This window comes from Daucus carota, chromosome 6, assembly GCF_001625215.2.
Source record: "Daucus carota subsp. sativus chromosome 6, DH1 v3.0, whole genome shotgun sequence".
NCBI lineage: Eukaryota > Viridiplantae > Streptophyta > Magnoliopsida > Apiales > Apiaceae > Daucus > Daucus carota.
Window position 1 is genome coordinate 26,251,962 of NC_030386.2, and position 26,361 is coordinate 26,278,322.

The 26,361-nt window shown below is 33.7% G+C and overlaps 4 protein-coding genes and 1 long non-coding RNA gene across 8 annotated transcripts; 2 read left to right on the plus strand and 3 right to left on the minus strand.

Moving 5' to 3' along the window:
• The first annotated feature begins 1,282 nt into the window (after window positions 1-1,282).
• Window positions 1,283-5,376, plus strand: LOC108228095 (F-box protein At3g07870-like). The gene is made up of 2 exons (XM_017403576.2): window positions 1,283-2,785; window positions 5,101-5,376. The coding sequence occupies exons 1-2, from the start codon at window positions 1,422-1,424 to the stop codon at window positions 5,153-5,155; spliced, it is 1,419 nt and encodes a 472-aa protein (XP_017259065.1). The 5' UTR covers window positions 1,283-1,421; the 3' UTR covers window positions 5,156-5,376.
• A 2,018-nt stretch (window positions 5,377-7,394) lies between these two features.
• Window positions 7,395-11,146, minus strand: LOC108228097 (HVA22-like protein a). Its single transcript, XM_017403577.2, has 5 exons — window positions 10,833-11,146; window positions 10,647-10,673; window positions 10,330-10,452; window positions 8,377-8,620; window positions 7,395-7,722 (listed from the first exon to the last, which is right to left on the minus strand). Exons 1-5 carry the CDS (start codon window positions 10,907-10,909, stop codon window positions 7,651-7,653), a joined length of 543 nt encoding a protein of 180 aa, XP_017259066.1. The 5' UTR covers window positions 10,910-11,146; the 3' UTR covers window positions 7,395-7,650.
• A 634-nt stretch (window positions 11,147-11,780) lies between these two features.
• Window positions 11,781-14,633, minus strand: LOC108225329 (transcription factor bHLH47). Its single transcript, XM_017400170.2, has 5 exons — window positions 14,494-14,633; window positions 13,957-14,023; window positions 12,936-13,051; window positions 12,703-12,830; window positions 11,781-12,358 (listed from the first exon to the last, which is right to left on the minus strand). The coding sequence occupies exons 2-5, from the start codon at window positions 13,983-13,985 to the stop codon at window positions 11,984-11,986; spliced, it is 648 nt and encodes a 215-aa protein (XP_017255659.1). The 5' UTR covers window positions 13,986-14,023; window positions 14,494-14,633; the 3' UTR covers window positions 11,781-11,983.
• Window positions 14,634-15,774: 1,141 nt separating this feature from the next.
• Window positions 15,775-24,293, minus strand: LOC108224423 (uncharacterized). Of its 4 annotated transcripts, none has more exons than XR_010284814.1 (10): window positions 24,008-24,287; window positions 23,311-23,474; window positions 23,153-23,217; window positions 22,390-22,430; window positions 22,142-22,230; window positions 21,939-22,052; window positions 21,244-21,321; window positions 20,894-21,037; window positions 20,091-20,271; window positions 15,775-16,018 (listed from the first exon to the last, which is right to left on the minus strand). XR_010284814.1 is itself a non-coding variant. In XM_064080428.1 (9 exons), the coding sequence occupies exons 2-9, from the start codon at window positions 23,428-23,430 to the stop codon at window positions 20,164-20,166; spliced, it is 759 nt and encodes a 252-aa protein (XP_063936498.1). In that variant the 5' UTR covers window positions 23,431-23,474; window positions 24,179-24,293; the 3' UTR covers window positions 19,877-20,163. The 4 variants fall into 4 exon arrangements, 2 of the variants coding, with proteins under 2 accessions (XP_063936498.1, XP_017254535.1); XR_001807394.2 differs by lacking the exon at window positions 15,775-16,018 and adding an exon at window positions 16,033-16,289; XM_064080428.1 differs by lacking the exon at window positions 15,775-16,018 and having other exon boundaries at window positions 19,877-20,271; window positions 24,179-24,293.
• On the plus strand, window positions 17,029-18,268 carry LOC135147331 (uncharacterized). Its single transcript, XR_010284815.1, has 2 exons — window positions 17,029-17,504; window positions 17,791-18,268. It is a non-coding gene; the product is annotated as an uncharacterized LOC135147331 (long non-coding RNA).
• Window positions 24,294-26,361: the final 2,068 nt, after the last annotated feature.

Genomic DNA, 26,361 nt, shown 5'->3' on the forward strand with positions numbered 1-26,361 from the left:
ATGAAACGAAATAATAATATAATTGCCGTATACATTTGTGTGTCAACATGTTATTTTTTAAATTGATTGTCAAAAATACCATCTTAATATTCATTTTGAAATGTATAAACTAATTTATTCGTATTTGATGTTTTCAATTTCTAAACGGGATCATGGTTTTTGTGGAGCTAATAATTGATAATTTGATGGTGGTGACGATCGGTGTTATTCAGTAGACGATGGTTCAAGTACCGGTAAACGTATATTCAAGTGTACATAACATATATATGTTATGTATTCTAGGATAACAAATAAAATGAATTTAATGATACACATTTAGAAAATTCTCCTCAAAAAATAAAATTAAATTAATTTACAGACGATGCTAATTTTAAGAATGTGTATTCCGATGATAATCGGTATGAAAAAATGATAGTTTTGTTCACCACTTTATAAAATTATATGATAATAAACGGAGAATAAAAAAAACTTGTCAAAATCTGTTAAAAAGATAACCCATAATAACATCTGAAACATGGCTTCGGTACTTCTAATATTAAATATACATCATAAGTATTTATTTTTATTTTTTTTTTGAAATAAAGTATTTATTATTGGTAAATGAGTTAATCCAATAATAAAAACCATACGTCATCTATATAAACAGTCGTGTCGAACAAAAAAAACAAAATACAGAAAATAATGATTAATCCATTCCATCGCATGATTTGTTGAAGATGATACTTACATATACTTCGTCACTTCCGCTTCCGCCATAAGACTATCGACTGAGAATGCAGTCCATAATAACTTTTATACTAAATCAAGCGACACAAACGGTGAGAAAATAACAAAATTCATACAAATGATGAAACAACAAAAAAACCAAACCAAACGTGAACGTGCTAGCAACTTTAGATTTGCAAATGCTTAAATGAATATTAACTAAATCAAGACAATCTTTATATCTAGAAAACATACCCACAAAACAAAATAATTCAGATTACTTCATAGAACAAAATCATCGGAAAAATGACAAATTCGTAGCTTCACCATCTAAGAAAAAGATGGTCAAATCGCAAAAGTTTTTGAATTTTTAATTCCAAAAAACAAACTAATCCCGAAAGTTGAGAATAAAACAAACCAATCTCACCCAACAAGTGTTATGATGAAAACAAAATTTTAAAACAAGTTTCATTACTTAACTTCAATATAATATAATTTAATACAAAATTATTGTATAACAGTAAATATGTTAGTGACAATACCGCCCTTGTGCAATGTACACAGTACATACCACCACTATCAGGCACCAGCAAACTATTTTTTTGAGAGAACCAGCGTACTATTTCTTTCTGCTTAAGAAAGGATAAGGACTGAGGAGTGAGAAGTCATAAACCCCAAACCCTCATTTCTGAGCTCACCGAAACCCTAACCTGAAAATGGCGAAGAAAGGAAAGGGCGGCCAAAAATATCGCAGGCCCACCCGACCTTCACACAACTCAACACCAGATGCATCACCGGAAAAACTCACCGGTAAAACTCTGCCGGAAGATGTGATCGTGGAAATACTTTCTCGAACTCCGGCCAAATCTCTGGTACGATTCAGGTGTGTTTGCAAATCTTGGCTATCTCTAACTCATCATCCTAAATTCATAGAAATGCATCTTAAGCGCAATAAGTTACGAAACAAATGCTTGTTACTTCATGGATTTTTACCTAAGTATACTGCTAGGGCCGTGTCTTTGTTTCGTCTTAACGAGCCGTTGGTAAATTTGTTCGATATTAAAAAGAATTTCGTGAGGAAAAAGGATTATCCTAAGAATTTCAGCTTTGCTGATTTTTTCAATGAGATGACTGTTTGTGGTTCGGTTAATGGTATTGTTTGTCTTTCGCATACTCAGTACCCGGAGGAAGGGTTTTATGTGGAATGGGGACGTTTCGTTGTGTTGTGGAATCCAGCTATTAATCGTACGAAATTAGTTATGATCCCACCTAGGAAGACGTTGTTTGATATATGGCAAATGGTTTCCGTGGGTTTGGGTTTTGATGCTGTGGATAATGATTATAAAATCATTAGGCTTGTACCTGTTGCTGTTTCGGATGATAATTTGCAGGGTGATAAGGCACATGCTGAGAGTAGGGTTGAGATTTATTCTTCTAATAAAGATCGTTGGAAAGCTGTTAACAAGGGGGCTATGATCCACTTCTATCCTAATAGGCCGAACTGCAGTTTTATTATCAAGGGGGTGCCATATTGGAGTGACGAAAAAGCTCTTTGTGCAATTGATCCTCATACGGGGATGTATAAGAATATTCCCCACCCAGAGTATGTTAAAAACGAAAAGACTTTGGTACATTGCATAAATATGAACGACTTGGTTTCTGTCCTTGTCTACTCTCCTGGTGAAAGTCCAAATCAAATGGTTGATTTCTATGTGTTGGATAACTCTGGTTCTTGGATGAAACAGTTTACCACTGGGCCGATTGTTGGTGAAGGATTGCGCATGCCTACGGGCCTTACTACTGTTGAAGGAGTCCAGATTCCTCAGCACCTTATTACTGGTGCAGGATTGCGGTTACCTCAGCTCCTTACTACTGGTGAGATTGTAGTTTTGAATCCATTTAATGGGAGTACGTACTTCTATGACCCCAAGACTAGTCATCTCTCTGGTAAGTTTGCTGCTTTTCAGCCACTGTGGTTCCAATCTTATTGTCACGTAGAGAGCCTTGTTTCTGTTAAAGGAATGTTACCTTTTGGTAATGAGGGTAAAAGCAGGAAGAACAAACCCGGGGAGAAGAACAGGTATATACATGTGGAGCTTTAATTTCTTATTGTTACACTGGTTTAATACTGTGTCTAATTTCTATGGTGGTTCATCGGTCTGGTAACTTGTGTATTTAGGCCATAACTCCTACTATTAATATCATAGTTTAATAAACATATCAAGTCATAAATGGATAAATCATTGTCAATACTATGAAGAGTAGGATTAGAAATGCATGTATGCTATGAAGACTATGATTTTAGAATACTGTTGCACTAGCTTTGAGTTCCCCTGATTCGCCAATCTAATATGGAACGACATGCTCCCTTTGAACTACTATAGGATAATAGCTATCTGATCCTTTTTTCCAGTACATATAGCTAGTCAAATCATTTTTACTGCTATTTGAGAAATACAGTAGCGGTATGGCATGAAGTGTTTGCTTAGTCACCTACCATGGCTTAAAAAATTTCGTGTTACGAAGTAGGGTACTAGGGTGTTTTTTGTCCTAATGGATGGATGTCAAGGTGTATTAGTATTTAATATGATTTTATCACTAGTATGCTACTTGATTTGGCTGTTCATATTCATATTTGTCGAACTCCAAAAGCTAAATGTTATGCCTATTAATATCAAGTGGAATTAAGATCAATAAATAACTTATAATTTGTCTATGGGATACTCCCTCTGTCCCTTTTATTTCTTTACAGTTTTTAAACTGCTTGGCACGCATTTTAAGATGCATATAAAGTATAGGTTCTCTTTTTAAAGTTTTCTTGTTCTGTATAAAAATTTAAACACCAAACTTTTATTCAGAAAAAAAAAGTTCAAAATAATTTATCAAACTATATTTTATGAGAGCCTTAAAATGCGTGCCGAGCCCCCATCCCCAATGTAAACTATTAAGGGGGGCAGGGAGTATTATAATAATGTGTAACTTTTAAAATCGGTGCATACTTCAGATATCAAGATCCAGGGAAAAGGTAAATAAAACGTAGTGTACTGTGCCTGCGATAAAGCAGTCTGGTAAATCTCTATAACTACTTAATCACTGTTAATAGTAATATTTTGGTTTTGCATTTACAGTTTACTTCATAATCCATAGATAATTTTGGCAGTAACAAAGATGACTACTATATATAAAAATAGAGAAACAGTTAAAGTTTTTTTACTACAAGGTGTGAAGAAAAGTAGAACTTAGAAGTAAATCAGCAATAGGAACATTCACAGTCCAACTTATGCTAATGTATGCACTATGCTATCGTTAGATAGAAACTGTGTGCTTATTGAGGAGCTACTCTCTATATACATACTGATAAGTGATAAGTAAATATGTTTATTAGAGAAGGAAACCAACTAACCTAGGGGACGTGATGGGGAACGGAAGTGAAGCAGAATCTATATAATGTTATTAATTAGTTTATATATTTAGTGTAGAGATTAATAAAATATTTATCTAAATGTTATATATGCTGGTTTATAAAATATAGATTACATATATTAAGCCCAAGTATTAGATATTATGTTTTCTTATATAACGATGTAATTCCCACGAATTATAGTAGACTTGATTATTTAGATATTATTGATTAATAATTGGGTCTCTTTCATATATTGTGATCGATGACTTTCTCCCTTCTGCAGTTGGGAAATCCTCAGTGTAGTGATTCTTTTGCGGTTGAATCACCCAAGTTAATCTTATATACTCTTTTTATTCAATAAATCATTTTTTTACGAGCTGTTTGTTAAAAAAACTAGCAGCAGAGCATTATACATATGACATTTGCTAATTGCTAGAAGATCTATCAGTAGTCAGTATCAAGCAATAAGTGACCAACTTTAACACCTTAACATCTTGAACAGAAGTTCCGAGTTTTGGACAGAGCAAAGAAACTACATACCTTAAACTAAATCTTATAAGCTTCCATTAGTCCCTTAAATACCCACTGGGGAGAGAAGAAGACAATTGTGAGGCTAATGGTTAGTTGTCGGTATTTTTTTTTGAAGCACTTTGTGCGATGAAAGAGGTTTCTCAAGCTATTGTCGTCTTACAGTATTTGTACAAGCCGAAATTCTATGATGTGGTTGTCTGGTTGACCAAGTTTCTAGTTTTGTTGTGTAGTATTAAGAGAGTTATATATATAATTCTGCATGGCCTGAGTTGCGTGTGCTGTTTTTCTGTCAGCTTTGCATGGTCTCTGCTACTGTTAGTAGCTACATCTATTTTAATGGTTATCAGTAATGTTAATTCTTTTAATTATTTTCCAAAGGAGCTCCTTATCGCATTGTACTTCAATTTGCACCATCTTTATATGCCAGAGTATGTATTTATTTATTTCTCTTACCTTTACAGGGATAAGTATCTATCTGAAGGTTTCAAATTGGTGCTGCATTTCTATCAAATCTGATAGCGGATAAATGTGGTTGAAGTGATGGGATTCAGTAGCTCGTGGAATGAAATGGGCTGCTACATGCTTTCATTTTTAAGTTTCTTTACTAATGTGTTCTCTGAAGCATTAGTTAAACAGTTATCTTTTTTGAATCTCAATGTAGGGGCAAACTTTTGGAACCCTATTTTGTTCTGGTTTCTGGAGGCGATCTTGTCGTGAAAAAGTCAGCGTGTTGCTAATTTTGTTGACTTGGCTTTAACCTTATCTTAGAGCAAGTCCAACAGTGTCCTAGTTGGAACCCTAAATATAATATAAAAAATTATGTCCTAGTAGTTTAGGACATATTCCACTAACTTACTCCAACAATGTGCCTTATTTTCACTATATGTTTAATATTTTATTATTAAAAGTTCACTTTCATCATTAAAACATAATATAAAATAGAGAGAGAAAGAGAGTGTTGGTAAGAATTTATTAAAAAATATGGGATGGGGCAAGGAGAGAGCGCGTCTCAAAAATAGGGCTTGAATGGGTTGTCCTAGTGATATAGGGCATCACTAGGACATTGTTGGATCAAGTTTTTTCATCAAATGCCCTATATTATGACTTAGAATACTAAATAGGACAGCTGTTGGACTTGCTCTTATATCATTATCAGACCCTTTATTTTGGATGTTATGTTTTTGTCTGTTAGAATTCTGTGAGGTATCTAGACTTACATGTGTGTATGAATTTTTGATTTTTTTCGAGAGCAGATGTGTTTAACTTGGTTTATCTTTTGTTACAGTTTAGTAGTTTACCATCAGTTTGTTGTGTACTCCCTCCGTCCCTTTTTATCTGTCCATTTTGAAAAAAAAAACACATACCAAGGAATACTTGATTGTATAAACTTTTTCATTAAATACCTCTAGTTAATATCTTGAAAATGGTGGAATACCCCTATTTTATGTCTTGAAAACATGAATTCAACCAAGTTTTAAATAAGTCAAGCCTTGAAAATTGAAATTATGGAGATATATTTGAAAAACTATCATTAAATTAGTTTTGAAAGTATAAATGGACAGATAAATAGGGACAAATTTTTACTTCCAAAGTGGACAGATAAATAGGGACGGAGGGAGTAATTCATTACAGTGATGATTAGGTCGTTTTCTTATCATCTGTTTGGTCACTCCTCAAAATGTGAAACGTGATAGTGGTTAGTTGTGCTTCTCACATATCATAGCAACTATATGCTTAAGTATGCAGGATTTATCTTTTAATTACTTATTTATTTTTTTCACTATTTTGTATAATTTATTTATTTTCACAGCCCGCACATTTGTAAATAATTTCTCATTATTTTATACAATTTTCTTAGGGAGTAATAGATTGTTGTGGATCCATTTTTTGTGGACATATCTATATGAAACCTCAAGTTTATGCATGAAATTTATAGATCTCCGACTATTTAGATATCGTAAATATACAGTTCCATTTCCATACATTAAGATTTCTTTTCTTTTCTTTTTCTATCAAAAAATTATCATTAACCATTATATGTATATAATTAAAAAAAATATCCTATAATATTTATAAAATTGAATCAAGCATTATGCAAAGTATCTATTTTCATTTTTTTTCACATCTCGGTCATTTATCATAATTGACTAAAAGATCCTACTTCAATACAGTACAAAAGATACAATTTTAATTTGTCAAAGCAAAAAGTTCAAAAAGCAGGCTACCAGTAGGGGTGGCAATTTCGGGTAATGGGTCGGGTTCGTGTCGGGTTGTCTTACCTGGTCCAATTTTTGGGTCAACCCGAACCCGACCCGAACCCGAAACGGGTCGAAAATCTCAACCCGAACCCGACCTGTTCAGTACCCGATTGACCCGAAAATGACCCGTTTTGACCCGAAATTTATTAAAAATTAATTATTTTAATTATTTTAATTATAATATATTAAAAATATATTAATAATAATTTGATAAGATTACATGTGACAAAAATATTCTTAATATTATATAATTATATCATAAATATATGTAATTTCAAAATATAAATATATATAATTAATATAATATATTTATATATAAATATTTCGGGTCGGGTTCGGGTACACTGGGTCAACCCGAACCCGACCCGAGTTTTTCGGGTAAAAAATTACCCGACCCGAACCCGACCCGAAATGTAAAAACCCCGACCCTAATTCGTATTTTTTCGAGTCGGGTTCGTGTCGGGTTTCGGGTCGTGTCTGATTTTGCCACCCCTAGCTACCAGGAAGATGCAATATATACAATGCATTGCTTGCACAGTAAAAGCCTAAGACAGAAAATGAAACCTTACACATAATGAGATAACAGAATTTACTTTCTAAAATCTTAAGGAGAAGAGAGCAAATACCAAGTTAATGGTTATATTAGAAAAACGATTAACATATTTCCAAACTCAAAACCTACTGACGGCAAGTTGCATAACCAAGTTTTGTTCATATGATTAATCCAGTATGCAGCAGCAGTTCAGAAGTATCTCAATATCTGTAATCCTCGCCTGAGAAGAAGAAACTGCCACTTGAGGAACTTGCTGCCCTATCACCAGCACTCTGCACAGGATAAAAGATACAGGGATATATTGTCATATAATAACTTTTCAAGTTATAAGTTGCTGAAGTGAATTTCAACAGACTACTGTAACTAAGGTTGCTTATAATCATACGTCTCAGTTTTCAGTTACCACATTAAAAGTATTCTAGATAGTGAAAAGGTGAGGAAAATCCAATTAGGCAGTTGTTCCAGAACATCCGAATGTTGATAGCATACATCCAGCGGGTAAAAGGCATTGAATGACATAAACCCTAGAATGAGTCAATTTTCCGCTGGTGCATGACACTGATAGTTATGCCTATGTCACTATGTCAGAAACCCGGATGCATCTAATTATATCCCGTTTCAATCATTATTCAAGAATAACGTGCAGTTGTCTCACATGATCATCTTCTCCCTGAAGGAACTAATAAACGATTCTAATACCATAACAAGTTACACTCTGCTTGCTTCCACTTATGAAACGGGGCTTATTTTTAAAAGCCTATAATCCAATTTCAACGTCCATTGTCAAAATATCCCAATGACCATTGTTTTCAATATTTATATTCACCCTCCTGAAATCCCTCCCCAGATATATATTATTAATAGTCATATAACAAAATAGAACAATTTTCAACAGAATTACGGGTTTTCAATGAATCAAGCATTACCCTGTGAATAATCTGTTCAAATGCTTCTGGTCCATTTTCTTCGATATACTTTTCCGCAGCTGTCAGAATATCATCAGGTTTACTAAAAACATCTTTCTTCCTGGGGACATACCAAATGTTGACGGTCTTTGGGTTCTGGTAAAAAGGCCTCACATAGTGCTGATAAACATATGCCGCACCACTGAAGTATGGTATGACCAACCAACATGTTACAATCAGCTTGGCATATGACCAAATAGGTATCCTGCCATATAACAATAAATGAGTCAGTCACCAAGACAGTGACCATTCCAAACACAGAGAAAAAAAGTTGCTAGGATGCCAATTAAATATCTCACGGACTTCCAAAACTCACTCTGTTTTTTTTATATGACACTTTTGAATTGGGCACGTACCTTTAGGTGGGTTGACCGGATAGTAAAAATTATTTTTTTCATTGTTTTTTTTTTGTGAATTAAAATTTTGCTTTACATATTTTTATTCAAAAGAAAAAAATTTAAAAAAATAATATTTTTAACTATCCGGTCAAAGCACTTAAAAGTGTGTGCCAAAAAGTCAAACGTCATATACTAAAAAACAGAGGGAGTGAATGTTACCGTATGCTACTAAATATACTCCGTCCCCCTAATTGTTTACCTTGGGGGACGGGGGCTTGACACGCATTTTAAGGCTCCTATAAAATGTTTTTAATAAATTACTAGGATGTCATTTAAATATCTCATGGACTTCCAAAATTTTTAACTGTTATGCTACTAAATATACTGTATTGTTTAGGACACGAGGACAGAGGCGAAACAGATGAAAGAGATACATATAACATATATGGGTGTATGACATGTAGAATGCATGGACAACTATACATGTAGAAAGAGTCATGTAAACTAGCCATTTAAGACTTAAATAGTTCTGATTTACAAGCAAGTGGCCACCCAATAAATAAGTCAGGGACTCGGGGTTCACTATTACCTTAAATTGTTACATAATAAACTGACAGATAAGATCACTAAATTGGCTCCTAAAATCACACATGTGCTTCTTCATTCATCTGTTTGCATAGGAAATTCTTGCCAGTCCGCCAATTTTGAAGAAATTAGAGAAAGGAAGCACAAATGCTACGGTGGTATCTTGTTCCACCATATACATGTCCTTTGGCGTTTACATTTTGAAATCACATGATTTCAAAAAGCTCTAGATAGAATTCACCAAAAAAGAGTTCAGTGTGAAGAGCACACTAAGCACAAGTTATTCATACTTGATCATCCTTTAACGACGTTACACTGTATTGACAAACCAAGTTTATCAGCCACTAGCCAATCACGAATCAACAGATGAAAAGGATTTTAAATAAACTTCTGCTTTAACTATAACTTGACATCGATGCAACTCTTTACGATTTCCAACTTTATGGCCAAAATCGCCTAATACTGCATAACATTCACTCTTCTGATCTTCAAATACTTCGAGGTAATGTTTAAGTACCATCAACCTAGTATGAGTTCAAAACTCCAGAGAATTATACTCCATTATCCATTAGTGACTCCGAACTTATATCTATCATTAAAACTACATCATAAGCAGGAACTTATACCCTATCTTCACTTCTACAGTTACATTAATCATCCAAGATAAGCTTGAAGTTCCATCATCAATATTTACATGTATATTCGGCAGACAGGGGCACATTATATAATTGACTGAACCTTAAAAAAATTGCACGTAGAATTAGTCGCAGCACATACCCTATTACATCCGTGTGACTATAAAAAAAGGCCATGCTGGATTATTAGTTGGCTATTAAAGCTGAAAGGATGCCAAGTTCTTTTCAATGTGAGAGAAAACAAATATATCCAGCATCTCGCATTTTAGAAGTCAAATGAGGAATTAAGCCAGCCAAGGAATTATTTTGTGCTCTTAAAAATAAGTAGAGTAGAAGTGATGTCTAGGAAATCTTACCATTCAATGACTTTGGCAAAGGTAAGCTCAAAAAGGGTTATCATGGAATACAAAATCCAATATGTAAGCCATTGCTGGTCATCGACAACCGACTTCGTCTCTATTGCCCTAATTGATGCATACCTATTAAAAAAAACCGGGATTAGGAAATAAATGAGAAAAACCCCAAATGCAATCAACGAAACAATTCCTCAACACACGCCTCAAATAATCTATTGTGAGAATTAAACACAGGATTTCACCACCTAATATATCTGAACGTGGGAGACCACACACACAGACACAATATAGATAAAAGCATAGAGGGGCCCACTTACAGTGGATAAGCAAGACTGACCAAAGGCCTGCACAAACACCAAACCAGAGATCAATTCGGATCATGAATACATACAGTGCTTAGTCAGTAAAAAACTGAGGTTCCTAACCGATGAGTAATAAAGAAATATAATTAACTCAAAACATAATTAAATTAAATAAAAAAAAAGTAAGAAAAAGAAAGATACCCAGCAAGAACATCAATGTTCATAGCAATAACTTTAAGGAAGGTTCCAGCACCAGATCCAGATCCTCCAGATCCCATCTTCACGAAGCAAGCAAGACTGAGACTAGATATGCAGGTGTGCAAGAGCAGGAGCAGTGTTTTTATGTGGTCTCAACAGAGACAGGAGAAGAGAGAAGTAGAAAGTGAACAAAGTGGGTTTGGTTGTTTTTGGGTATGACTTAAGAGAGGGCAGAACACGCGTACAGGATTAGTTTATGATTTAGTTCTTCATGGTTTATGCTTTTTAAACACACGTTCTGTAATCACAACTAAAATAATTTTTATTTCGTTTGGTACTGATTTTTCTACGACCATTGTCAAGCCAGGTGATTATTTCAAAATGAGTACATTTCTCGCAACGATTTAAGTCCATAACGTTCATTTTTCCACTGCAAATTTAGATTAAATTTTTTTGCTAAATAAATTTTATAGGTGTTTGGTACTCCCTCCGTCCCAGCCAATAGTATATATTGGGGGACCGGGACGGGACCGAGCACGGATTTTAAAATTTCACTGAAGTATAGTTCTGTAACTTATTTTTAAATTTTTTTTCTGTATAATAATATAACAATTATACTTTTATATAAAAAAATTTAAAAATAAGTTAGAGGAATATATTTTATAAGAATCTTGAAATACGTGTCGAGCTGGGAAAAACAAACGTATACAATTAAAGGGAGGAAGGGAATACGTATTTATGGCCTATTTACAAAAGAAGTGGTTAGATTGTTTGGCTAGGTGATACTTAAACTCAGTGCTTGAGAGAACAAAAAACAAGAGAGTTAGGATCCTAGCTTTTTTATAACTTATAAATTACGGGTATCCAACACTTTTAAAAATTTATAAATCCAAACCAACTTTCATCGATAATTCAGCTTGTTAGAGAGTACATATGAGTTCTAGTAACCAGTTTGCTTAAGACTCCGTATTGGGTGTGTTTCTTCTATAGAGACGCAGAGGAAGCGCATAATACCAGTCGAATTTACAGACGGTTGGCAGACTAACCAACTAGCACATCACTTGAACCACAACAAACTTACACATTACATTTGCCTCAATTCTTTCTGTCATTGCTACTCCTATCCCTCAATTTTTCTCTTGTTCTCACAGATCTTATAGAATCCGGGAAGGCCAAGAATCACCGGGAGATGGATATCTAGCACGTGGTTTGCTCACATTACCAACAGGCTCGCATGCAAGTTGTGCAGTATGATTAGACTGCTGATGAACTTGGAAATCAGGATAGACAGGGATCACATAGAGGGGAGCCCCAGTTGCTGGTTTCTGCAATAGAGGTTCCCCGATAGGAAATGTGATATGGTCCTCGGCAGTTAATGGCATCAAATCTAATCTCTTCGGTTCAGGTGGAGCTATATTCAGATCTAGGTTTACCTGAGACGTCTTCTCTTTTAGCTCCTTCTGCAATTTCACTATCTGATCTTGCAGAGCAGAATTCTCAACTTGAAGCTCATTATTCTCGCTAGTCACCTACAAAGAAAGACTTTTAATATTATAGTTCAATATATTCAGGAAGCTTTATACATATATCATTCTTGCATATGTTGAACCATTCAATAATGAGTGTAATAAGTAAAAACTACAAAGAAAATAAGAAAATCGTCAATCTAATTGCACAAATGGGAAGAATTTTACAGTAATAAATAGGAACTAGTTAAATACATAAAGATTCACATGTCACTATAAACAGGGCTCCAACCTAGGCCCCTGAACACCCCCTCCCACTTCTCACTTAAAAAACAACTTTAAACAATGGCAAGATCTTAGAGTCGTGAACTTCTTGTCATACATCTATTTGTGAATAGAAGTCTTACATATTGAGATTCAAACAGCAAAGCTTCATTCTCTCTTTTGAGGCATTCAATCTGCTTAAGCGTATCCTTTACCATCCTGGTAGTTTCCCCGATTACACAAGCTTTGCCATTAGTCTGCTCTGAAATTTCTGAAAAGGGATCTATTGAGTTATAATAGAGCCCTATGTGGAAGATTACAGCGGCCAATTTGATAGTTTTCACATTAGAAGTTATATTTCAGAAGTAGAAATTACCAAGAGCATTCGCCAATGCAAGAAAGAGGTCATTCAGATGCTCACGCTTCAGTTTCTCCCTCTCAGCTTTGGTCACTCCAGAAACTTTCCCTTGAATTTTCTTGCTACATAGCTTACTGTGCAAAAAAGAGAATTGCGAAGAATTTAAAAAATTGGCATAGAATGATAGCCAGTGAACAGTTTGTATAAAAAGTTTAAAGTTATATTAACTGAAAGGGGGAGGGGGTTAGAGGTGAAAAATAGCTAGTTTGACACTGTAAAACACCGCAAGCTGTGACTTCTAAGCTATGGAAAAGTTCACGAGTATGCATAGCAGTAAGTGTCGTGTAGAATATAAATTCTTCACTTATATGAGTAGTCTATTGGAAGTCCTCATGCAGGTAAAGTTTTTTGGTAGCATCAACTTATATCAGAAGAATTAGTCAGCAGAATAGTTATACATGGCAACTCATTTACGGATGGGAGAACTGGCCAAGAACATCAAGATCTGGTATGCCATGATGCATCAGATTCTATTCTTGACTGGCAATTATTGTTTTATGCAAACCTAATGTCAACGTGAAATCACCAATATTTAAAGACAGCCTAAACTGCACTGCAACTAAGTATTATTACAACATAGCATTAGTATAATTGCAACTCTTTTATTTGAAACTTCACTGTAGAAGTGAAATACCCTGCAGCACTATAAACTTGCTATTGCAACTACCTGACATACACCACATACCACACAGCTTTCTCATTTTTTTGTCGATTCCATGTACCTTACATGTGCAACAAGTTATAAATTCTTCATAAATTTCAGTTCACCAAATATTATGTGGATAAAGAATATTGTTTTCAGCTATTTTCTGTTCAAATCTATGCTATTCAAACCATTGAAAAATTAACATACTAGATTTATATTAAGACATTAGTCGTTGAAATAACAAAAAGAGCCATTTGGTAGAAATTGCCGAAAAGCAGAACATTTATCTACACTAAGCAATATTATAGATATTTGCAATATCGAATCACTGACCTTGATGATTTACCCTTGTCAGCTGCCATTGTATCACCAGCAATGTTTTCAATCACAATTTAGATCCCTGAGAAAAAAAAACAGGAAACATATCATAATCATCCTTTCATGAAGTACTTAAAATTAAAACGCAGGACTGATAAGCTTTCTCAAAAACTGAATCACAACGGAAACTGAATAATTAATTAGGTTAGATAAACAGCTACCATTAGAATTACTTACATGTTCTTTCAAGAGCCAAATATAGGAAAACAAAAATAAAAATAAATCAGTTAATTTATTTACACAATTGAAAATCAGTTGATATGCATATAAACCAATATCTAGTACAACAGGATAATCATAATTTATGTACAGATGGACAATTGAAAATTAAAGTAATCAACTACTAGCAATCAAAACAGAATGAGAAAATAGTTGATCAATCACAAGAATTCTTTTAGTTAAAAACACAAAGGTAGCAGATTCGAACCCTGCACATCCCGTAGTTTCATTCACACAGTAAACGAAATAGTAAGAAAGAGATAGATCACAAACCTGCAGGAAAGAAGTTGGGGAGAGAGAGAGAGAGAGGGAGATGAGCGTGTGTATGAGAAAGTATATAAGAAGGTGGGCGTGTGGGAGGAATGGCGGGAGGATAATATAGGTGGGGATATAGAGCGTGGAGAGCATCGATCCTATATTCCACTGCACTTCAGACACGCAGCTTACCTCTTGTTTTACAATTTTACCCTTACCTGTCATTTTTTGAGTTCCGGCACTTGTATTGCTTGTGGGTATTATCGTCTACTTGATTCCTATGTTTCGGTGGTTGTCTTACGTGGACTTTGGGTGGGCCCTGTTTTGGTTTTTTCCTATTTTGCACTTAATATAATATACAGTGGAGTAATATATTTTTCTAGTGAGGAGTATATATTATTGTAGTTAGGTTGGTCAGATTTGGACTATGGAGACCCTAATTTCTCATCATAATTATTTTTTATTCGACAATATTAGATAATAATTTATGAGTGATCGGGAAAATGAGTGGGGAAGTTTTATTTATTGGAAAAGAAGGTGTATTTTTTTATACGTATTTTTTGATAAAAAGAATATGTATAATTCCACATTCTTTTTTTAGATTTTCAAGTATAAAAATTTAACTTTTATAATTTTTATTCAGAAAAACAACACGTGAAAAACAAATATAGAAGTGTGTTTTTCTTGCTTCTAATTACATGAAAATTATATAGTACCATTATATGAAGTGTAAAATCCAAAAGCCTTCACTCATTACTCATAATATAAGATAAATCAAATTAAAAAATTTTGTAAATATTTTTTTTTACATATATGATATAAATATAGTTAATAATTTTATTTTTTAAAAGTGCCTCAAGATTTTTCGATTAATTCAAGAAGAAACCTGAAATAACAAAATACACAAGAAAATAACCAAACTACCGAATTATTTTAATTCGGTTAATTAAGCCAAATCATTTTCTCAACCATCATATGCATATATGTTACCAACGGCAACAAGCATTTATACCAATAAACAGTTTATTATATTCTTGTGTAATGTGTGGTACTTTTTATGTATTTTATGTGATTTGACTAATTTAAATTAATGTTTAAATTAATTTATAAACATTAAATATAAGCATTCTTATCGGTAAATTTTTGTGTATCTATAATTTGTTAAATTTTTTTTGAGAACAATATTTCAGGCTTAAAAGTGTTCACACGGTTGGGAGTTCATTAATGCAAATTAGTGCTAGTACAATTTCTGATCATATAGTGGATAATGATTCAGGTTCCCACAAGGAACAATCGTTTTGAAGCAAATGGGCGATACATCTCCTCATTGTTCGCCCATCAAAATAGATTAGAATATGATCACAATAATTTCATTGTTTAATCATTTCTTTTTTACCATACATGATACGGGAGGTGCATTCAGCTTTATGAAATTTTATAATGCGCACGCCACAACCACAAGTCTTACAAATCCCCAAAGTACAAACCTGGAAGCCCCATATCTGTAACCCCAACCCAGCCTTAGCACACCCTTGACATGCTTCTATCAATTAAACACGGTAACAGTTATATACAAGATCATTAACTCGAAAAACTTTTCAGCGGACGAAATGAAAATCGATATATACTATACACACTAACCTCACAAAGCACATGTAAACAAATTTACAAATAAAAAACAACCAGAAAAATAAATTTCAAATAAAAACAAGGGTTCATAATCAGCCTCAGGTACTATTCACCTTCAACTCGAAAATGGAAAACACAATCTAACGAGTTCAAGCCACGGTAATCCCCTTCGATCACTGTTTCAGCTGGTTCAGAAATTGTGTGAGAATACCAAATGAATTTTATGAGATTGCTGTTATCCATGGAGAAATATACAACTTAGCTTTCTGTACAAGGACACTTTACTGAATCAAGCCCCTCAATAGTAAATATTAAAGTTTTAGTATATTTTCTGATAAGAGACAAGATATAAATATTTAGGCTATTCTCATGTATATCAATTGAAGATTTGAACTTTTATCTTTCTCAATGATAATTATATTCGCTAGGATAACATGTATCAAAATAAGATATTTAGGCGAATACTTTATTTCACAGATATGGCCACCCCTACTAAACATTCATTTTTTTGGCCATCTTTATTTGCAAACACAGCTGGAGCAAACAATAGGAAAATTTTGTTATGTTTGACCCAGAGAGGGCTGAACATAAAAGTAAATTAAGTGTTCGACCCTTTACACGACGAACACATGCAAAACACACATCCGAAAATTGTTGTATATTTTTTTGAAGTGTTCGTTCAAAACTTGGTCGAACAGTATGTGAACAGTGTTTGTTCAAAGCTTGGTCGAACATTATGTGAATATATCTGATTGATGCAACATTAAAAAAATTAACATTTTGTATTAGCTACACAATAAATGTTTCATGGTTTATTTTGATGTTCAACTTTGAAATACTTCATGTAAATGTTAAAGATTTATTATGTACAAAATTTTGTAGGAATACAAACTCTACTAAATAGAAATACAAATTGTTCGAATTAAATAAAAAACAATAAAAACTCTGCCACATAACTAAAAAGTCTACTTCTTCTCATGGCAGAAGAAGTGGCTACCTGTAAAACATCTTCTTCCCTTGCCCTTTCATCCCTAGTTGGTTGCTCTATGTGCAGTGCCTCGGCAGCCTGTCCTTGTTCTGGTGGTGGGGAGCGCAATAGAGGGGAGGACCAAGGACTGGGATGTGATGCAAGTGATGACCAGTAACATCTAACATGAGTGTGCAAAGGTATGAAGCCCTGAATCTGAGACTTGGTGAATGATCCAAATATTTGAGCTGGAGTCCCAAAACGAGGAATCGACATCTATGATAGAGGTGTAACTGGAAGGGTGCCAAACAATGACATTTCTGGACGGTACAAACCTGAGCCATGGAAATCCTGCTGTAAACTCATGACAACTGCCAGCATACTCAGGCGAGGCCATAGCAAGATTCGGGCTTTAAAAGATGAACTCTTACAGGTTTGTTCAAAGGTTACAGATTTAGAAAAGGTTACAAATTTAGATAATAACACTGAGATTCGGGCTTTAAAAGATGAACTCTTAGAGGTTTGTTCCTTATTATAATCGCTATTAACAAATTCTAAAAAAGGGTTAGGTGGACCATATTTATAGGGTACAAACAATATCCTTGAGGGGATGCGTACACATACTAAGGTTTACGGATGTGAGACCTTCCTAAGGTTCCCCTCAAGGATATTGTTTGTACCCTATAAATATGGTTGACCTTACAGAATTCATTGTTCAGGTGTGTACCGTCCAGAAATGTCATTGTTCGGCAACCCCCCAGTCACACCTCCATCATAGATGCCAATCCCTCGTTTTCGGACTCCAGCTCATATAATTGGATCACCTTCATCCACAATCATCAAGACCCATATTTAGGGCTTCACACCTTTGCACACTCCTGTTATTGGTAATTGATGAGTTTGCATCACATTCCGGTCCTTGGTCCTCCCATATATTGCGCTCCCCACCACCAGAACAAAGACAGGCTGCCGAGGCACCGCATAGAGAGCAGCCACCTAGGATCAAAGAGCAAGGGAAGAAATATTTTACAGGCAGCCACTTCTTCAACCACAAGAAGTAGACTTTTTATTTGTAGTTTGTGACATTATATGTATTATATTTTAGTTATGTGGCAGAGTTTTTATTGTTATTTATTTCATTCGAACCATTTGTATTTATGTTTAGTAGAGTTTGTATTTATAGGAAATTTCATACTACATACATAAATCTTTTAACATAAAACATGGACATGAAGCATTTCAAAGTTAGAACATCACATGTAAACATCGAAATACACCATGAAACTATAACATGAAACATTTATTTAACACCAAACATCAACATGAAGAATAAAGGAAACAACATCAAACATCATCACTCTCATTGCCACTGTATCTGCAAAAGTTTGCCCATTGATCTTCTCCCGCATTCGTTTTATTGCATGAGCATGCTTCCTTCTAATTTTTGCCATTCCAACTAATTAAGACCATTTTAGGTCATTCATTTCCTCACATAAACTATTAATGACAACAATCGCACGCGGCTCAAGTTTATCCTCTAGCCAAAATACAAAACTACAATCATTAATCCCATCTGGACACTGTATCACCTGTCTTCGTACATCTAAAACGATCTCTCGCCAAATCCTCTCAACAACAATCTTATCACAGTGAACACCAACTGGCTCCATGTTAATTCCAAAAAAATGAAAAGTTGTGTTCGCCCTTAAATAGGTCGAACAATATAATTTTTATTTTCAAAAATTATGTTTTGTTCGCCCTTAAATATGTCGAACAATATATATAATATTTTTTAAAAAAATAGTTTAGCCTGAGCTTTGAACGAATAGTGCAAATTTTTTTAAAAAATACAAATATTTTTCACATACTGTTCGACCAAGCTTTGAACGAACACTTTAAAAAATATGCCATAATATTTCGATGTGTGTTTTGCATGTGTTAGTCCTGTCGACAAATTTTTCTTTATTTTTTGCTCCAGCTGTATTCGTCGTGTTTGTGAATTAAGGTGTCCAAAAAAAAATGAATGTCCACGTCGAGGTGGCCATACCCGTGCAATGAACATTTTGGATAGCCAGAAAAGTGAGGGAGCTAGCCAGCCAGGATTTATGTGTTCGACCGTAAAAACATGGCTAGTTTTGGCCTCAAATTGGTTATAGTGTGGTTGCCGTGTTTGAGAACTAGGGTGGCAAAAAAAATGAATGTCCATTTGGGTGGGCAGAAATTACAGGGAAGCGAGCACCAAGGTTCACCTGAACATTTGTGGGAACTTTTTGATCTAGAGCCCGTTTGGGTGTGCTTAAAATTGTGACTTATGACTTAACGTGACTTAATGTGATAAGTTAGGAGTTTAAAATGTTTGTATGGATAATTTTGACTTAATAATGACTTATAGGTTATTAAAAATATAATTAAAAAAAAAGAAAAATAATAATAATAATATAAGTGATTTATGGGAAATTTATGACTCATGGGTAATTTTTATCCAAAAAAATTAAGTCACTGAAAAAAGTACCTCTAACTAACTTCTCGCTTTAAGTCAGTTCCCGGCTTATTTCTAACTTCACGCCAACTTCTGACTTACTACACAAACAGACATTTTTCGGCTAAAAGTCGAAAATGACTTGAAACCCGGGCTTTAAGCCCAGGCAAACAGGTTCCTAGAAGCCTAAGCCTCATATGCCAGTGGATGGGCCCACACATGACTCAATATTACTCGGAACAAATACTTGCAGTTTTGTCCTTTCCACATTCATAATGTTACAGATTTTGCACGTTCATTATGTCATGAATTTCACTAAAAGAAACTATAAAAAAATGTTAACTGTTAATTAAGATATTGAACAAACTGTGCAAGTTTTCCGATCCTTGTGCAATATACAAGCTCCTTTATTATATAAAGGTAAAAAAAACTGTACAAAGACCTCTTAGGCCGTTGGGCGTTGAAACTGACAACAATAGTAACAGATATCATGACATGCTGCAGGCTGGAATGTAAATTTGACTGAAAGAGAGTACTAACCTGAGCAATAAGATGAAAGTTATATGACAGATTCTTGCAGGCGAATTGTCATTATTATCAAACTTCGGTAACTTCATGCATTTGAACAGCCAAGTTGGAATTTGCGAGCCTTCATTCTTCCATTCAATGCAAGTGCCAGGACATCATATTCTTCCACATACCAGAGCTCTGTAACAGTTGCCTAATGAATTTAAATAACAAGGCATGAGAAACTCTTTGTAACAGACTTGCGCCCGTAAGAGAAAAAAAACTCTATAACAGAAAGAAGTTCACAATCAAAATCACATATAGTACACCAGTGACAAAGTCAAACATTTCTGCTATAACTGACATTAATAAACTCTATCCTCAGCAGGAAAATGTATGAGTGAAGAATTTACCACAGCCTAATAAAATCTCAAAACTCAAGTATAAAGTAATTTAATGAATATCTGTTTTACTGTGTTTTCAGATAGCAGAACCCAGAACTAATAACAATAGCAGGCGAACTAAGATGAAAGAAATGCAAGTAGTTTCATGCCAAAGTTCCAAACTACTGAAAGTAACAATGACAAAAGCAGCAATGTGCATTTTATAGAATTTGAATCCGTGAGACATGAAGGTCTGTGTGTTACTGTGTTAACAATCCAAATAAAGTGAAACCGCATTATTTACACAGATCAAAGTATTTATATGGCAAGCGTCAAATAAATGTAATAACTACTTCATGTCACTCCATGTCACATTATTTCATACGTAAAACAAATTTGAACTGCATACTGAATAACAAGATACTGTAGTTTCAACAATTTAACACAATCAACCTGAAACCCACTGAGTTGGTTGTTCGCACGAGTTACTAGCTCATCAAAGAACTTAAGCTCGAAAGTTTTATCAACCTCCTTAGGGTAAGTATTGGGACGACCAAGAAGCCTTGCAAATGAGGTGTGAAGCATCACATTATCATACTGCAGCAGTAAACCACAATTTCTGGTAAGAATCACAGCTGTGAACAAGTCACAATTGTAATATTCACAGATCCGCTAATCACTTCAGCAGACTAGCCTAGTAGTCATATAGATATCTGATGACGGTCCATTAAGGACAAGTACCAAATAGAATGAACAGACGTTGCACTATGAAGTCCAATTAAGTCTGCTGGTTTGATTCTTACAAGTTGCTTTTCTGGAGAACGTGGAAGGGCAGTTTTCAATTTAGCACGAATTGTTACAGGATCTGTTCCAGAAAGGACCTAATGAATATTGCAACAAACATATGTAAACCATCAAAAAGCGAAAATGCTCCCTATAAACTGAGATTACAGACAAAAATTGCGATAGTGAACACATATAATCAAATGTATATGAAGTACGTTTCAGGTTTTCACTGCAATCATATCTACGATCTACCAGTACATTATAATAGGAACAGGGAAATGGTCATCTACATGAAACACAACTAAAATGTAATATACAAGTCTAAGAAACAGTCACAGATATCAACAAACAATAATCAAATTTTCTTTGGAAAATAAGATCCACATAAGCGAAACTACTGAACACTCTGTCTTTAAGTAATATATATTACTAAATAATTGCATAAGAGAGATAAAATAACACCAAGTAAAGTGATCACATTTCTTTTCAAATTCATATATATAATGATATATAATAACACATCTTCATGGGTACTGGAACTTGTAAACAATTACTTGGTCATTTGTGCAATAACTCATGGTCTAAATAAGCAGTTACCGAAACATGAATTCACCACAAAAGCAGAATTTTCATACTTCAACTGAATAATATATACCCAGGACACAACCCGGGTGAAAAACACCATAGGATAGATCAGAACTGTAAAGCTAACCTGCCAACAGCCCAAAACCACACCTGTTGAAGTCAAAACCACCCTATCTAAAACAATTTTTAATGGGCATACAGTCTTTGCAACAGCTTTAACTGCATTTGCCTCAGCTTCAATCTGCAAAACCGGAGGCCACGGTGATTTGCCATATACTTGATATAATATCTGATGAGAAGCAAAGACGGACACATGGAATATATACTTACCTCCACAGCTGTAGCAGGCACGGGTACAATGTGGTGGGAAGCATGATACATGCTAAAATGGTACATGCTAGAATTCTGAAACCATATCACTGAAAATGGGGGGAAAACATAATATTTGATAGAACAAAAAAGCTTCATATTCATTTGAAAAGGCAAGTACTTGACAGATTTTGCTTTGAAATTCGAAAAGATATACTAAACTCAGAAGTTCACAGAAAAGAGGGGAAAAAAAAGGAAGAAAGGATTACCTTTATTGAAGTGCGGAAGAAAAATATTCCTTACAGCTTCCCTGCAACAACACAAGTAACAGGGTAAAATTTTATTTTTAATTCACCAGTAACAGGGGAGGGGTGGGGAAACAGGGACTCACACAGTCACACAGATAATGCTCCATGACTGATTAATACTAACATATTTTATATGTATGCACCGAAAAGATTATTGACACTTCTATCACGCAGACTCTTCAATGTTCCCCTTATACCTGTATCAACACATGGTATGTATATGGGATCTAAGTCGGATCTTTCAAATTGGAACCAAACACTTCATCTTGCAACAATCTAAGTGCAATATGATATGAATGGCCTTGCAAGAACTTGTTGTAAGGATTAAGGTCCATGGATGACTTTTTCTATGTTATCACTTATCCCTTTGATTTCAAGCTATGGATATGACATGTAATCACTTGTATAGGTTTTATTGGTAAAAGACACTAGAATGTAAAACTAATTTAAAAACATATAAATTTCACTGATGTTAAGCTTACATCCCAAGTCTCAGCACCGATGTCCAATTCTGGATCCGCATCCAAGAATCATAATTTTTTTTAAACTAAGGATCCAACACCACGATCCGCACCCGTACCCGAATCCATGTAATTTAGATGGACACTTGACATGCATATAATAATTCACGCGGTCTATTATGCTTTCAAGTTAATTTTTCAGGGAAAAAACCATGAGCGTATCCAGAAAGAAAATGAAAAAAATGCTGTGGTTAAACACTTACGAGATTGGAAATGACTGCTGAGGGCTTAGGTGCAATACATTAGCTCGTACTGGAGGATCTGCAGCCTGTTCACACAAGCACTTTGGCATTAGAGCTCCACCACACAACAATTTCTAAACCATATGATAGAAGATCGACATTTATTACTTACATTTTACCTTGAGGATAGGGGTGACAGATCCATCCTTCAGAGAAAAGATATCAGAAAGTGACAAGGATTGTGAAGTTTCCCCTTGTTTGAGAAAGAGTGCTCCTTTTTCATGTAAATCCCTCGCCATCTTGTTATACAGCCTTGCTCGAGAATCTTTAGCAACTACATTTACTATAAAGTCATCTAGCACGTTAGGCAAGCATAACAAGAATTGTAAAACTACTTCCACATATACAATCATTATTAAACATACTAAATCGGGTACTAAAACAGCAAAATTGCAGAAAATGCCATTGCCCGAATTGGTCTAAGGTGCTATTTTTCATCGATAGCCTACCAACAAGGTTCCATCCTCCATAGTCCATTCTATATAACATTTAAAACCTCATTCATTCTATCAATATTGCTACTAAACCAGGTTATACGCCATCAAACTCTACTAAATGTCCCCGACTTGTTCGCACACTACATTAGTTTCAGACTTCCTTATTCTGTCTTAAAACTCCAGTCTATAAACGCCTACTTACATTCTAAACAACAGATAACTAAACTCAACCCATTACACATACATATATCTTTGTTCAAGTAGCAAATTATAACCGTAGCATAAATAACAATTAAAAGCCATTACTATCGATTAATAACAAACAAAAAATCAGATACTTTGATTTGTGAATTTTTAAAAGGTAAAAATGAATATATACCTGAAGAAGAATCGGGGGGAGAATCGCGAGAAGCATTGAAAAGAGCCATACGAAGCAGAGAATAGAAGGTGAGTGAAGAGATGAACCAGATTATTAATAATGTTTTAGTGTGAGTCCACCAATTCGAAACCCTAGCCATCTTCTACTTTACTCAGCTAAAGATGAACTCACCATTATTAATCACGATTACTTGTAATTGGGTTTTTAATCTTTGATATGTTCCTTCTATCTTTCTTCCCGTTCAAACTCCAGGCCCGTTTTTTCTTTCCAATTACAATTTGGATTTATCTTTCGAAAGTAAAACGGTATGAAAAAAAAAGTAAGGGTGTTGCTAAATGCAGTAAAAGATTACTTTGTGCAGTAATCAGTAGTTACTTTTTTAACCCTCCTTTTTCTACGTGGTACTTAGCGACCCAATAAACTAGATTGAATGTTATCAGTGACACATTAAATGAGATTGACTGCTGATGAATAACGTACTCCGTATATTTGGATAAAAACACGTACTCCTCTGTATAATTTATTTTGATGATTGCCATCTCTGTATATAAGGAGCTATAAATGCTTATTTATATTATTTATTTTACTTTTCAATTTTCATCAATAATTAAAAGTATATATTTATACAATCAAATTATTGACATACACAAGTTCATTTTTTTAATAAGCTCCTCTATTTTATTTTTTTATTTAATTCTTGGTTGATAATAATAACTAATTTTGTTTTGAATTAGTTATTAATTGTATGTATATCTACAATAAAAACACGAATCACTACGTAATCCTTTCTATATCTTATCTGTTACGCGATAAATATCTCTTTTCATACGTAGGAGGATATACGAAATACAGAAAATCTGATTTAAAATTAATTGAATAATAAATTATCACATATTAATAATAGAAAAATATTTATAAATAGATACTAAATTGTAAAAACTAAATTTTCGTGCGAAAATATAATCATTTGGTTAATATAATTTAATTCAAATTTAATTCATTAACATTAAAATACTAATAAATAATATTAAAATTTTAATTATAATATACCCGCCCCGTGCTTCGTTGGTGAATTTAATCTTTGTAAAATATATTGATGAAAACAAGATAAGAGTAATTTTGAGCATGTACGAGTATAAATAGTTTCAGTTCAATTTGATCTATGACGTAGTTACTTGACATTTTACCTATATTTATGATTCAGTATTCGTATTATTAATTTTTAAAATTGTTTTAATAAACAAATATATTATTCTTTTCCTGGAAAATTGAAAATATTTTGTGTAACAACTGAGTCAATTTTCTTTTTAGCGTTAATGGAAAAGGCTAAAAAGTGAACCTGACCCGACTATATTCGCTATTCTGATATTAAAATTCGATAGAGGGAAAATTGGAACAAGTTAACTTGTTTTCTTTTTTTTTTTTTTCGTTTTTTGGAGCTCCGCAAGAATTTGTATAATTTACAGCAAGCAAGAACCCATATATTTGTTTCTTTTTTACTTTTTTTGACATTATTTTATATTAAATTTTCATGTCTCATGTATAAATAAACAAAATTAAGTTTCTAAATAGAAGTTTAAAGAATAGATGAGAATATAATATATATTATATACATATATATTTATAATTTTGTTAAGGACGAGTAAAAGTAAAAATGTTATGAATTTTATAAAATATATACAAAATTTATAATAAATTAAATATACATATCTATAAATTATTAGTAGAAAAATATTTTATCAATTGATTGAGATCTATAACTTATCAAATTATAAATTTTATACTTTTATTATGTTTATTAAGAAAATATTTTTCTTCGTTCAAAAAAAAAAAATATTTCTCAAACATTAATTTATAACAAATACAGTATTATTTTATCGATTATCAATACATTAAGTGATTATAGGATTTATCAGGTGCTGTGCTGCTGTGATTGGTCTGATGCTGAAAATCATCCGCAAGAAGCATTAACTAACATTAAACAGGAAGAGGAAAGTTACTGAACACAAAATACAAAGCTAAGGATATTACAGTAATTTGTGGTTACTGCACAAAGTAAATCTTTACTGCATTTAGCAATCATGAAAAGTAAATGAGGAAATTTGCATTTATATTGTGTTTTTGAGTTTTTTTTATGAGCGAAGTGAGTGGCAATTAGATTCCATCCCAAAATTTTCTCTCAGAAGAAGAGGGAAATAAATGATGGATGTAGATTAAAAAAGGTGTTAAAATGATATTTATCATTTTTAAAATGTGATTTTTTTAAATAGAGAGTTAAAATTATAATTGGTGGTCAATTGTATTCTTTTTTTTGAAAAGCAAAAGGAGCCAATATATTATAAATATTCGAGTAC